We start from the raw sequence: 13,094 nt of genomic DNA, 5'->3' as shown, positions 1-13,094 counted from the left end.
CAGACAGGCGAGTGCGTTCACGGTGTGCACGCACACGCACTTGCTCGTCTGCCTGTCTGTCCTGCTCCATGCAATAAGTAGTGCCACCAGATTCCACGGGGCTAGTTAGTTCACTCGACGCCCAAATGGACTACTGTCACCTTCATTTGATTCGCTCACGCACTTTGACATGGTGAGTACTGTCGAGTAATTTGAAAAAATTAATTTTTTGTACTTTGTGCAATTCAAAATGGGTCGGTATAAACCTTCTTCCAATGTTAAACGCAAGTGCGAGGCTCGATAGATTTAAAAGGACAATGACGTTTTTTCCTTTTAAAGTGGTATCACATTAGGATGATTAACTGCGATTGTAGAAAGGTGGAAATTTTTGTGTTTTTTATAAAAAAACGACCGAACATTTCTCGGTACGAGTCTGTAAGTTTTAAACTACAAAATTTTGGCTCCTTTTACTCAATTATAATGAAAGCCTGGTGACGCTTCATTTAGGTCATTTATTTAATATTTATTTTTCCGAATTAGAAGACATGAAATGATTTGTACCATGCTTGAGGTTTAAGCTGAATTTACCCCAATCCGTGCATTTATATTTGAACCGATTTCACTCCCGCCGGTAGATTCCAAGTTTGGGTTCGATTTCTTAACCTCAGGATTTATGAGCTTCATAATCTGTTGTCCATGTAGCACGTTATCTAAGTGGTTAAAGGAATTTTGGGAGCTAAAGTGTTATCAGCGGCTTCTAGACGGGTCGGGTAGGCATTATACCCATGGGTTGATTTTTTAAAACAAAAAACTTGTCACATCCTTTTTGTGATGCTTCATCACTAGTGAAGCATTATTTCTGCTTCCATGAAGTTTGGAAGAACAGGAAAGAATTCTATATTTTAATCAGACGTCAATTTATTTGGTTTAGAGTCTCGCATATGGCCCAGACGTGATTCAGCAGCTAATGTGTGTATCTGGATGTGTGCTTGCTCGATGTTACCTCCCGCTTGTGATATTTTTGTTGCTATGACGACAGAGAAGAGGGCGTTCCTGTAAAAAAGTAACAGACCCACTGCGTGGGTGAATCACGCTTCGCAAGAGATATTGCGCAAATTTGGAAGACATCTGTCCAGCCCTGGACACTCCAATGTGAAGTCAGGTCGGAGATTGACTATCTTGAGGTCTTGGGATTTGTAGTAGGAGGTGAAATAGAAATAGCACGCCTGGATTCATGAGCTATTCCACGTGAATATTTAGATTAGCCCTACCGCCTTTCCCACAATAGTCACGCCCTTTTCTATGTCGAAAGTAGAGTTAACATCACTGACTCACCTACTACTAGCCGCCCAACTTAACAGCCACAAGTCAAACTGTTTAGGACTTTCTGGCGTTGTTGAAGCAAATTCATTTTTATCAGACTAATAAAAAGGTGGTTTTTAATGGGAAATAACTTTATTCTGCCCAGACTGGTTCTGACGATGCCGCGAGACAGAAGACCTCCGATGATGTTGATTTCGCATCGACCTTTTCTGAGCCCCACAATGGCCAATCACGACCCGTCATTTCAGCAAAACGTCGAACTAATAAACCTCCATCCTTCCGACAGGAACAATTTAGCCACCTAGCCTGCTCCTGGAACCCAAGTGACCACACAGAGGGCTCGATCACGTCTGAGTATGAACAGAGTGAGAAATCATATCAAATATTTTTAAATAATTTCCTTATTCAATGGTGAAGTTGTCATCGACTTCTTCCCCTATTAGCACAACATCGTGAGAACAAAACTCCGACCAAGAGGTTCCACGCTTGCATTCGTGGAGCTGCATCGGCAGTTGATATTCGGAGAAGTCTTCATAGAGCCTCCACAGGATATCTCAAACACCGTGGAAAGTCGATGGAAATGTTGCCTGACAACACACCATTGGATGTTCAATTACTGTACAAACTCCAAAGTGAGTTGTACGACCTTCACGATCGCCTGCAGTATGCGGAGAACGCAAATACTTCGAGAGTAAGGCTGAGATTCCAGTCGCTTATCAGTGATGTCACTTTTTAAGCTATCGCTAAAGAATTTTTTCTTTTGCGAATAGTTAGAAGAGGCGATTCGACACATCAATGTGCTGGAGAGTGAACTAAGGAGGAGTCGTGGTCGTCGAGATAGTCCGGAGGAGAGGAGGTGGCAGATTGTGAGTTTAGTCTAAATGGCACGCTCGAGTGTAGCATATAGTTTGGATTTAACCAGTTTAATTTTTGTGCCGTTTGTAGTGTTTTTTAACAGAGGGAAATGTGATCGTTACAACTCAACTTCATTGTTCAGATATTACAGCAGGACTTGCCTGCCGAACTGATCAATTAGTACACAGACCAAAAACTGGGTAAATTTAGTCCTCTTCAAAACAAAGACTTCTTGCATTTATTGTAGACTCGAGCAATCGTTACGTGGTACAATTTAGTGTGGGCATAGTTGTAATGGACTGACAATGGATACATGTCACATATAGGTGACGCCAGTGGAAAACGCGATAACTAGAGGATGTATTCAGAATCTTTTCGCGTGGCGTTATGCATGGGTTTTTACGGGAGAATAACTTATCATTTTAGTGTTTGTTGCATTACAAACCCATAAAGTCCTGACGCCTTGATAGTCAAGCGCAAATGCTTTGACTTTGAATGGTACCGTTTGCCGTGTTTTGATTATCCTTCTCCTCTTCGTCAGCCATTACGGTGGTAGTCGAATGCCTTGAGGTCAAACTTAAGGCGGAGATGACGACCATGCTACGACTTCATCCATAACGATTTTATCTCACAGATCTCAGTGGGGCGCGCCTGTTGCGCTTCTGGTTAGCGAGATTTGATGGCCTGTCAGTATTCTTCATTGTGCTTCCGAACGTTTTTCCTTCATTTTTGACTCTCGTATCAAAAGACGGCTATTGTGTGTGCTTGACGGATGTGAATTAAGTTTGTCTGCTTGACAAGCTCAGTTTAATGTGAATCGAAATCGGCGGAAGCTTATCGTCAACTTTTTTTATTGCAGTAAACAGAAGTGGAACGCAACATTCACCATCACGTGATGTATTTTCGCATTCAAAAAGGCACTCTTCCCCCAATCTTGATCATGGAGGGTTACGTATCGTTGTTAATCCAAGTACGGATTGACGTATGAAAAACAGTAATTCATGGCGTTGACCATCTTAAGTAAGGAAACAATTGATTTACCCCTGCACCAATTGGAAAGCGGGTCATTGGGATCCAGCTGCACCCCAGCAGATCGTTACGGCACCCTCATAGGACTGAATCTCCGAATAAGGCAACGTAACGATAAGGTGGAGCGTTTAATCCACACCACTTCTCCATCATTTTAGCAACTCTCCGAAGGTCTGGCCGAGATGCGGAGATGTCGAGACTGTATATTGGAGCTGCAGCACAAGTTGATGCGCGATAGTCCCAACCACTCACGTGGTATGTTTGCTCCCTCTTTACCTTCCATTGTGGAACGGGCTCCGTCTGTCAGTTAAGTGTCTTTAACGTACCATCTCTCTCTTCCCCCCTTGCACAGATCAAAGCGGTCAAAACGGAGACCTGGAGGAAGTTCGAGGCACCCTTAAAGCTCAGGAGCGTGAACTTTCGAAGCTGACTGGAATTGTCAATCGGTTGACCCAAACCACGCCAGGTAGGCTGTTGCCCAACTTTTGTTTTTGCAGCCTTTATAACGGAAAGAAGTAGGTATTTCAGCATTATGTTATGCAATTTCCTGTTATAACCATAAAATTGTGGTCGCATTTAGCGGTAGCATGCCTGCTTTGCTCTCAGGCAAAGCGGCGAGGGAATATTTAGGCAATTTTTGAGACCGGAAGCATATGGGGTTTGCCAGTGCCTAGAACTAAGCTGCTGATAATTTAAAAATGCGAAATGGGAAGTGTGGGGACAGGAAATGTTCTTAATCATGATGATACAGAAGAACCAGAGGCGGCCACATGGTCGGGTGAAATTAACGTCGACGGTATTCCCACTTGTTATGCTTCTGCTTTGGCCGTGGCATTGAAACGGTCCACTAGAAAAATTGATGTTCCGCATTTTCCTCTCCTCCAGTCTGTGATAACTCGGCGGGTGAGGTAACCGAGATGGTTCGTGTGGTGCCGTCAGGAAAGTTGCTTTGCAACGTCACTGAGCATCACAACTTGGAAGACTATCTCCAACACCTTCAAGGAGTCGCTGACGAGCTACGTCAACAACTTCAACAGAAGAGGGTAAGTTGACGCGCCTTCCAGATGGGTAGGCATGGAGTCTTCACATCTGGAGGTTGTTGCCAAAATTTGACACGATTTTGATAGTCTTCTTCATCCACCTACAGTAAACGCTTTCCATCTCTATCGTTATAGCTCGGTGCTCGGACACCTTGGAGTCGTCACAGGGTGCATGAGCGTGAATGTAGCCTTGCTATCAGCTTGTAGAATGGGTTGGGAGGCCAGCAGCCTTGGTGACATAAACAGCGCTCCGTGTGCACCGGGTCGTGGGAGACTGAAGGACTTCACTTAGCTCAGTGTATTTCCCTTACGATTTGCAGACGTAGCCAGGCTCGGATAATGCTATTCATTCCCTCGGCATCTTACGGCAAACCCCTTGGCCGAATTTCCAAGCTCACTTGCAGCCTAATGGCGGTAACGCCTAGCGCTAGCACTTCCAAATATTTGAAACGACGTATATGTAGGCAATTTGCAGGCATTCTACTTTTCATTGGTGTTGTGTACATGTATTTTGGCTACCATGACTACCGGGAAGCGATACTGCTGCCGCCATTATTAGCGCAGTTTTGAGGGTGCCGTTGGTGCAAGGTGAGAGGAGTACGCAAGAAGCAAGGGCGGGCTTACGCTTTTGCCTCCTGTAACTGGAGCCTTGTCCACCACCCACATACTACTTAATTAGGGCTTAAGTGTGCCACGTTTCTGTGTATGCTGCTTTACTATGCAGGCGAAGCTGAAGGAAGTGAGGACTTCTTCACTGGAACTTCAAAAACTCTTGAAGGTAACGTTTACCCGCCTGCCATTGTTTATAACCTCTGTTCCTACCTATTCAATTGTTTTACAGATTTACGAAGATGCCTTTAATGCGTCCTTTTTTTCTATTGTTAAGATAGTAATTTATTTCGATGCAGTGTTAGGCTTAATGGCCTCTCGATTATGGGATATTTTCCCATCTCCACAGGAGCGCGAAGGCGAGCTAACTCGAGTGACCAGTGAGCTGCTTGCGAGCAAAGAGGAGCTGCTGCGCGCCAATGACAAGGTGAAGTCGATGATTGCGGAGCGCTCCTCGTAAGTTGAGGTTTTTTTGTCCCGGTTCCGTGGCGCCTTGATCGGCTCAGCTGACTTTCACCCTCCTTCCGTGTTGGTAGACAAGCTGACCAAGTTGAAGCTCAAAGGGCAGAATCGCAACACCTTGAGGAAAAGATCGCAGAACTGACCAGTCACCTCGGTGCTCTGAGAGTGGAGGTAAGTGGTGGAAGAGTTTATTCCCCCGCATGTATATGATGAAGCGAATAGGTCATCCTGACCACTTTAATCCTCCGTGATATCCTGCCCCACCACAGATTGCTGCCGTGGAGCAACAAAAGGAGCATCGGAAAGAAGAATTGGCGGCGATTTCTCGACGTGTTGAGGAAAAAAGCTCGCATCCGCAGAAGAGAACTTCTCAAGCGTAAGCAATCTCCATCCTGCCATATCAGCTAGTTCCCCTCCTTCTTGTCGTTCGAAGTCTACCTACCTACATATCTAGATGATGATTATAGTCACGGAACTCCGTAAAAATCTTTTTGGAGAGCGATTGACAAGTAGCCTTCCTAATAAGTGGGCTGATGAGGTCGAGGCGATCTCGGCTCAAATTCGTTTCTTCGAAAATACTTCCATTTTCTCTATGCAGGTTCACCGGTTTCACCACAGAAGCTTCCTCCGTGGGTGATGGAAATCCACGGTCAGACAGTAGTCACTCTATCTCACCGCGCTACGAGTTGGATCAATTGCAACCGAAGGTTAGGTCCTCTTGCTTCATGGGCATCATCGTCCCTTGAAAGGGCCGTTCAGCTTTCCACTCTCTCCTCACAGGTTGCAGAAGCTCGGGCTCGCATGGAGACCCTCTCGAGAGAAATCGGCATTCGCACAGCAGAACTGGAGCTCCTTCGTTCCAAGAAGGCTCAAGAGGCGCACCTAGCTGATGTGCAGCTGGAGGCAACTCGTCGTGAGCTGCGGCTCAAGCTGGATGAGCTCAGCATTGCCAAGGTGAGATGTCCTTGGGCAGACAGTTCTTCCCCTTAGTATCCCAAAGCCAAATAAACCTTTCTGTATCGTGTTAATTTTAGGAGGAGTTGTATTCTGTTCGTCAGGAACGGGACCGCATGGCCTCGGAGCTTCAGTCCTCTCGACGAACCGCCTCTATGCACCCAGTAATTCAAGCTTCTTGATTTCGCTACCTCCACAAAGCTTCCTCGGTAGCAAGATGTGTCTTCTTTTTTCAGACCTCCGATGGCATTCCAACAATCAGTGGGGATGTGAGTGAATTAACACTGCGCTTGCAAAACCTTCAAGCCGACATTAGTCGTCACAAAGACGAGATTTCCAAGTTGGAGGATCAGAGGAGGATGAAGGTAGGTCGCCAGAGTTGTAAACTACCTGTACGGTGCTAGCCTGTAAACACTAATGAAACGCGCCTTCTTTTGCAATTGCCAGAGGGAGGAGGTGTCCCAACTCGAAAAATCCCTAACCGAGGCGAAAGAGGAGTTGGTCTTGGCCCAAACCCGCCGACAAAATGCAGAGGCTCAGTTGTCACTAACACGGCAGAAGGGCGAGTTGTTGAAGGGCCAGTTGGAGGCGTTTGAGGCCAGTGTGGAGGTGAAACAGAGGTGAGTGTTGGATTAATTCGATTGTGTCCACTGTTCATGGAAGAACTGCTGTTGTTTTAGCTTAACCACATTGTAATCACAAGGTTTATGTTAGAGAGGTATGGATGCTTTTTAGCAATGGCATTTTTAAATGAGCTTTTTGTGAAACTCATCAGGCATGTTTTTGGAGGGGTGGGATTTATAGGAGGGGACGATTTCATGGTACAGGTTATAAAAGCGTTTAAGATAATTATGGCATTGCTGCGTTTAAAGATTCTACTGGTTAACCGCTGTTTTTGAATGGGTCGCCCAATGAGCTTCGCTGGCTTTGATTAGTGCAGAAAATGAGCTGAAGATGTCCTGCAGATTCATCGCCAAATTTCTTCCTTTTTGGCCAAACAAGTGATATCGAACTCGACCGCTTACGAAAAAAATAGAATTAAATTGCCTGTATCAATAACTTTGGCTCAAAGGCTTTCGTGATTCTAAGTTGTATCGTAAACGTAAGTAAATTGGTCACAAATTGACATGTAGACTCATCTCCGACCTATGCTCCTCTTCGGAGTCTCGAATCGTGGCGATGGAGAAGGAGCTTCAGCGAATGCTCAATTCCACTCAGCAGATCGCCTCTGAGAGGTCCACCGCAAAGATGGAACTGACCCAACTCAAACAGCAACTGCAGGCAGGATCCAACGAACTCCAGAATCTAGAGTCAGTCGCTTTCTTCAGTCGTAGTTAAAAACGCCACCGTAGTTCTTCTACCGATATCTTTCTTTGCTCACTTTACAGGGATCAAATCACATCAGCCCACCAGAGGCTGGAAAAATCCGATTCCAACACTAAGGTCTCACGGGCTGGTGAAAAACTTCAGGCTCTAAACGCGGTTCGCTTTTCTGTCTCTTATTAGTTTGTGCTGATTTGTTGGACTCAAAATAAACAAACAACCTTTTTGTTCCGTAGACAATCGCTGCCCAAACGGTGGAATCCGAAAGGCTGGCTCGCGAGATAAGTGAGAAACAGAGATTACTTAAGGAGATGCAGGTGAAACTGCAGTTTCCAAGGGTGCGTTTTTTTCCCAAAATGGTGAATTTTAATTCACTAAAAAGTTGGAAATACGTTTTAATTTCATTTAGCATAACCACGGTGATATCGACGCAGTGGTTTCGAGGCTGGAGGGACTCGAGAGTCTTCTGAGACAGCGAGGCATGTTTGAGCTTGCTCGATTTTTTTTTTTGAAGGCGCTGCGTTTTGTCGCTATTTGCTTCAATTGAAAAGTGATACTACTGATAGATTCTTGGTACAGGCATTCACTGGCGAGCGGTAGGAGACTTATAGATTTTGTTTTCGTTAAAAACGTCTACGCACTTTTCCTCATTTTTCCAGAACACGAAATTGAGGTGCTTATCGGTGACAAAACAAAGCTGATGGAGGACCACAGCCAGCTGGTTTCAGAGCTGACGACAACCCGTAGTCAATTGGAGGCAACACAACGTGCCTGCAAGAAGCTTAAACGCCGCACAGCCAAGGAACTGGCCGACCTTGAACGTGTGGCCGAGGAGCAGTGTAATCGCGCAAGTGTGTTTGCTGAAGAGCTGGCCCTCCTGCGTCGAAACTACACTTACCTCCAGGCTAGGGTGCGTTCTGCTCTCTACTGACGCCTACTTATTTGGCATCAGTAGCATCTTGTCTAAGTAATGATTTTTGTTCAAGGTGTCTACTTTTGGCACGCTGATGGACGAGGTTTTCGTGGTAAATTTGACAAAGCACATTCGTAAACAAAACTTGTACACTGAGCTTTCACACACTCCGCTAATTCTCAGACAGTCGTTGTTTTTGTCCTCACCCCCTGTCACAATGCACACTCACTTCTCTGTCCCCTCTCTGCTTACCTCTGAAGCACAATTCTGGAGCGCCTGTACACGCACTCGGTGTCACTGCCGTCTGTCATCCCACCTAGCCGGCCCACGACGTGTGAGCTGGCTGTCACAAGTACTGATAGGACACACTTCAGATCTACTCTCGATGGAAAATCCAGTAGCACCAATTAAATTAGAGATGCTCCAATTGCCATCGACGGTTTTGATTTTTATCGTCTCCCCTACTGCACCTTCCAGATAGCGGCCAGTGAAGAGGTTTCAGATCGTGAGCGCCGTCTGCAGGAAGCTCTGTTTGCAATCAAGACTGAATTGGCCGCCTCCAGCCCCACCGCCGGTGGAATCGATGCAGCGCTTCGGCATTTTGACGCTATCGAGTCGCTGGTTCGTCGAAATCTCCACTCCCCATTGAACGGGTTTTCCACCACCCACCTCAAATCCTTCTCTTCTGTTCCAGTAAGTTTGCTACCACTCACACGGTATGTGGGGGAGATGATTTTAGACGAGGTGATATCCTGTCCCTGTCATCTGTCGCCCATTTAGCATTTGGCAATGCCACAGGGCGGGAGTGCCGAATCCGTTGGGGAGGAGCAACTGCACCCACTGCCTCCCCAACCCCCTTCCACGAAAAACGTTCGTCCACCTTCTTCCGGTTTGGGATCGTCTATAACCCCACAATCCTCTTCTGATGATAGGCTCCTTAACCTCCAGGTTTGCACAACGCGGTTAATTCATAACAGAGTAACATCGCGGCATTTGTTAACACTCGCATGTTTTGGTTAAGGAGCAGGCAAGGCGACAGCTACTTGAGCATCAAACCAATCTGGAGATTGAACGACTGAAACATCAAATCGGGGCAACAGAGGCGCACCAATAAACCAATCAAATGTGTACAAAGCCCCCCGCCCTCCTCTAGGTCAGTCCCTGCGTATCGACCGTATTCAAACCAGCCAATCAGTGTGAGTTTAGCGCACTCTTCCTTTGTAGGCACTTCATCGACTGGATATATCAGCCTCATCTTGTGATAATTCCCCCTCATTACACTGTGTACATCGTGACTTCTTACCCTCCTCTCATTAGGTCTCTATTACTTGTCTTCCTGACATCCTTCCCAACCCCCCCTCCCCTTCAACCTCCTTGCTTTCTTAGAAAAAAAATGAAGAGAAATGCATAATTTCGGTGGTTATATGCAAACTGTGTACCTGTGGACGTTGTTCTATGCACAAGGAGGCGAGTGTATCACAATACGCGATCGTGGATGCTGGGTGGGTGCGCTCACTGGAGACTGAAAACGGTAGGCCGTGGCTTGGTCTTCTCCAAATCCGACTTCACCTTGTTCACCGCCACGCTGATCAGGCCCGGGAGTGGCATGTGGCTGGTCTAGAAGGGCGAGACAAACGAAATCACTTTTAGGCTGCGGCTGCGTGGAACCGTGTGCCGCAGATAGCACAATGTTGCCATGAACTGTTTTGGTGGCCTAATTGCTTAACTTTCCCTATTCTTACCTCGGCATTTTTCTCCCGCTCCATACGGTACCGATTATCATTGGCCTCGATGTTCTGTTGCAGAGTGAATTCAAAGACCTGTGGGATTCCAGTGAAACGAAGGTCCAAGTAGGTGAGGGTCTGGTTGGAGGCTATACACTCCTGGAACTTTTTGCCTGCCTCCTTCAAAATGGCAAAATATGTGATTCACGACTGGCGTTCACTTTTTTCATCTCAAATCCTATCTGAACTCACCGAGCTGATGCTGTTATTGGAAAGATCCAATTTCTGTAGGGTCGAGTTGTGCGTGAGAACTTGACCAAAGACGAGGATCGCCGCATCACCGATGCTGTTGGCGGCCAGATTGAGCTCCCTCAGGGTGGTGTTTCGCAGCAAAGACTTAAGCGACACAATGAAAAAAAGCAATATTTTTCCAGCTTTTTCTATGGTTCTTTCGTGACCATAGCAGTCAGTTTAGTGGTGGTCAAAAATGCTGTCTAAATGTGTACCCTCACAAGCCCCATCGTTGCGTCTACTGAGTGCTTTGTTAGTAGCAGTGTCGACCATAAGTTTGTCGTTTTTAAATGCACTTAATACTTTTCATTAGCAGCATGTTTCTGCTCACCCGAGCGATAGAGCTGGCGCCATCGTCACGAATGCAATTCAGACGAAGGTTGAGTTTCATCAAGGTGCCGGCACCCTTTGACAGCGCATGACTCAGTGCCTCACCTCCCTCCGCGTTCACCCGATTGTTTGTCAAATCGAGGCATTCTAATCGGCTGCGTCCGTTGATTAGTTTTCCCAGGGCTCGGGCGCCCCAATCGGAGATGATGTTGTGCGAGAGGTTGAGCACTAGCAGCGAGGGGTGATCGAGGAGGTGACCAACCAGCACACGGCATCTCTCACAGTCCACGCGACTGCTATAAGGGTGCAAGGAAGAGAAGCCGTTAATATTACTGACAAAGTCGGATCGGACTTCACCGTCTTGGTGCTACTATCCGGTCATCTTGACCGACAAACTGCTTTCCCCTGTCAAGTTCATCAATTAATACAGTTCAAATTCATCAAATCTATCGGAACTCACTTCACCAACTCCAGAATCCTCAACGAGGTGTGATTCCGAATCGCCTTAGAGAAACTGACGCAATCACGGCCAGTGAACTGAAATTGGCTCCACTCAAAATCCAAGCCCACATTGCGAACACGATACTGCACACTAAGGTGTGTCAATCGATCCAATTTTGCAATAACTTGACCCAAATCCAAGTGGTCCACTGCGGCCGTGATCTCACCTTCCTCGTCATCTTCACCACCACCGCCGCCAGCGCCAGTGCCTTCGTTTCCTCCCTCCTCCACTCCACCAATGAATGCTCCCTCTGCACCACCGACGCCGCCGCCCTCCTCGTCTTCTTGCTCATCAAAGTCGTCGCTATAGTCATCGGATTTTTTCTTGCCCACTGCGAAATCTCGAGATCCCTGTTCATTATTCAGGAAGGTAGTAGGTAAGGCGGATCGCTGAAAGGAGAGAAGCGAATTATTGAGTTGTTTTGGGCAATTAAAACAAGATAGGGCTGATGCGGCGCCTTGTGAAATAGGGAAATCCTAATTTACGGAATAATCCGGCTCACCCTAGTATTTCTTATCATAAATTTCTCCGGTGGGAGAAGCTCTTTAACATCGAGGCGTCGGACGTATGTTGCACCGAATTGCACCGCCTCCTCTATCCACACCGGATAGGTCTGGTCCGGCACATACTCGTGGATCATTTGCTCAAGGTACTTCTCAAAGAAGGCGCACTTCCACGAATTTCCATGCTTAACTACATCGACTACGGGCCAGCGGGAGAGGCTCATGCGCTGCCAGAAGGCCTCATCAGAGATAGTGTGTGCAACGACCCTCAGAGGAATATCCGTTGGAAGAGCGTCCAATACGTGTTGTAGTTGCTCCTTGTTGAGGTGTGGAAGGGCACTGTAATTAACTGATTAAATGAGAGGAGAAGGTAGTCTGGCGGACAGTCAATTATGAACGAAGAGAGAGGCGGCTGATTCTACATTCTAAAAGTTATGCTCCAGCGGTTGACAACGCACTTATTAAGGAAACCTGGAATTCTTAAATTATTAAAGTACGGAAGTACCTAATTGAGTGTGGGAGTATATCAGCTGCTTTAACTCACATGAAAAATTTTCAATGATTTGCTTAATAACTAAGTCAGCTAACGAGGGAACAACATCTGGGTTATGCGTAAGATCTTCAGCAATGAACCGTCGAGTCGCTGGAGGGATATAAGACTCTGTTGTTTTCTGTTGTAAAGTCTCAGAAAAACTGAAAGGAGGAGGATGTGCTTGTTTTGTTTGAACTTGATCAATGGGGGGTTCTTGCGGTTGTTCAGTTTTACCTTCCTCATTTTCCATTCCCTGTAGATTAAATGCGCCACAAATGTAACCATGGCAATCAAGGTTGGAAATAATTAACATTCTAGAGTTTTAAAGTAAGGTTTGGTAAAGTTTTTCATGCCGTTTTGTCCATCAAATGAATGTAACCCTTCTTATGGCATTTATTCACGCTTTATTTTTGGATTCTTTTTTTAATTTAGGTCAAAATTTCTCTTCCGTCTGCAATGGGGTATAGCAAACCTTTGCTAATTTCAATGCAGAACTTTCCATTTTTAAGAAATAAAGCGAAATGCACCTTACAGTCATGCTACGCAAACGCAAGTAAAATTCAACCCTATTGTACCGTCCGGAGACTTCTCTGAAGACGAAAGTTGACACAGTACTCGGGCAGAATATATATTCAGCGCAGAGAAGGTGTCTGGGCTATTGCCATGGCCCAAAAGGCCAGCCCACCCAGCCGGGTACAAGGGGGCTAATTCAAAGTACAAAAGTT

The 13,094-nt window shown here is 46.2% G+C and overlaps 1 protein-coding gene across 1 annotated transcript; it reads right to left on the bottom strand. All coding sequences in view use genetic code 11, as the record gives it.

Moving 5' to 3' along the window:
* Nucleotides 1-9,999: 9,999 nt before the first annotated feature.
* EGR_09234 (T-complex-associated testis-expressed protein) lies at nt 10,000-12,619 on the bottom strand (the record flags this gene model as incomplete). Its single annotated transcript, XM_024498483.1, has 7 exons — nt 10,000-10,104; nt 10,230-10,391; nt 10,464-10,607; nt 10,834-11,164; nt 11,293-11,723; nt 11,837-12,186; nt 12,382-12,619. 7 exons carry the CDS (start codon nt 12,617-12,619, stop codon nt 10,000-10,002), a joined length of 1,761 nt encoding a protein of 586 aa, XP_024347116.1.
* Between the last annotated feature and the right edge of the window lie 475 nt (nt 12,620-13,094).

Source organism: Echinococcus granulosus, assembly GCF_000524195.1.
Source record: "Echinococcus granulosus chromosome Unknown EG_S00138, whole genome shotgun sequence".
Taxonomy (NCBI): Eukaryota; Metazoa; Platyhelminthes; class Cestoda; order Cyclophyllidea; family Taeniidae; genus Echinococcus; species Echinococcus granulosus.
Note: the sequence above shows the minus strand (reverse complement) of the source record. Positions and strands in the feature narration are given on the sequence as shown.